The 1,637-nt window shown below is 59.5% G+C and overlaps 1 protein-coding gene across 1 annotated transcript; it reads left to right on the top strand.

The window, feature by feature from the left end:
- Positions 1-3: 3 nt before the first annotated feature.
- On the top strand, positions 4-745 carry FAM241B (family with sequence similarity 241 member B; the record flags this gene model as incomplete). Its single annotated transcript, XM_006099975.3, has 1 exon — positions 4-745. A coding segment is annotated over one exon (234 nt), but the record flags the coding sequence as incomplete, so codon positions are not given.
- Positions 746-1,637: the final 892 nt, after the last annotated feature.

The raw sequence follows: 1,637 nt of genomic DNA, 5'->3' as shown, positions 1-1,637 counted from the left end.
GGTCCCGGCCTCCGGCAGCAGCAGCAGGGGGGAGCCAGGCTGGGCGCTGCTCAGTCCCCCTTCAATGACCTCAACCGGCAGCTGGTGAACATGGGCTTCCCCCAGTGGCATCTGGGCAACCACGCCGTGGAGCCGGTGACCTCCATCCTGCTCCTCTTCCTGCTCATGATGCTCGGCGTGCGCGGCCTCCTGCTGGTGGGCCTCGTCTACCTGGTGTCCCACCTGAGTCACCGGTGACCTCTGCTGGGGGCAGGCGTGGGGAGAAGGAGTTGCCAGGCCTCGGTGTGAGAACGGGCACACGAGGAGGGGAACCTGGCGGTGCCTTGAAGGTGTGCCCGGAGAATGCTGTTTCCACGCGGTGTTAGCATGATGCCGAGGGAACCTCTAGCCCCGCAGTCCCAGCGTATCGGTGGATACCTCACTCCCCTGCGACGTTTGTCGCTAGTATCGGGCCTGCATTAAGCACAAAGAGCAAGAACAGGATGCCCTTCCCATTGTCTTGCAATCCTTTTATGCCAAGGAGACGGCCCCAGCTTGGTGCCAACATGTTCTCATGCCTCTGGACCCCGTGCTGACTTCCCCTGTAAGTTGGGAACAGGCCGCGGGCTTAGGGCAGGTGGGAAAAGCTTCCCGACTTTTATAGCCCTGCTTTTGTTGGCTACCTGTGTATGACAGGTGGTTCCGGCATTCTGTTTATTGTGGTGGCGTTTTCAATAAATAAATTTCGTAAACATGTGTCCACGGAGAGACATTCATGTATGACGGCACAGCTGTGGGTAGATCTGGAAGGCGTGGTGAAGGTGGTTGGGTGTGGCTGGGACTGGGGGACAGGGTAGAAGGGGGCATTTGACCTTGGAAGGTAGTTCATTGCTTTTTTCCTTAGGCTCCAGGACCTGGGAGGGGTCCAGGTCAAGCCTGGGTCAGGCCTCTTGTCTGATGCTTAGGTAACACCTAGACTCGCTCTGAAATGCCGGCCAGGATGGCTGCTGAGGGGTGGGTTCAGGCTAGCCAGAGCGCCGGTCTCCCGGTCCAGGGGCTCCGACCAGAGGCTTCCGAGCCTCCCTGCCCGCACTGTCCATGGGAAGCGGGGCCTTGGCGCTGCTACCAGTGTGTGTGCCGTGAAAGCACCTGCTTTTCCTGGAGGAGGCTTTGCGTGTTGGCTGGTGGGCCTGGGTGGGGATGTGGGGATGGCGTTGGGTCCTAGGCCCCGAATGGGCTGAGGGGTAAAGGTCAGAGAGAAACTGGATGAACTCGAGGACTTACCCCAACCAGAGACCAGACCTCACATCCTCTCCTTAGGATCCTTTGGGGTTTGGCAGTTTCGGGGAGAAAGGCAGCCTTTGGGGGTGATTCTCCAAGGCCAGTGCTGGGAGAGCCACCATGGGATGTGTGGAAGGGGAGGATGGGGGAGAGAGTGAGAGGGATTCTGTTCTTCCTCGGACAGCCTGCCACGCTGCCCAGAACAGAACCGGCTCCTCCAGGCCCCGTGACGCCGCTGCCCTTGCGGGGGCTGTGGCCTTCATCGCAGACATTCCTGGGGAGCTTTGTGGTGTTGGAACAGGACTCCTTTCTCAGCGTTTTCTGTGTCTCTGTTTCCCAGTGGCAGTTGAAACGCGTTCCCTTTACGATGGCCATGT

The sequence above is a fragment of the Myotis lucifugus genome, unplaced genomic scaffold (genome assembly GCF_000147115.1).
Source record: "Myotis lucifugus unplaced genomic scaffold, Myoluc2.0 scaffold_292, whole genome shotgun sequence".
In the NCBI taxonomy this organism is placed as follows: Eukaryota; Metazoa; Chordata; class Mammalia; order Chiroptera; family Vespertilionidae; genus Myotis; species Myotis lucifugus.
The sequence above is the reverse complement of the archived record's forward strand: the minus strand, read 5'-3'. Positions and strand labels throughout refer to the sequence as shown.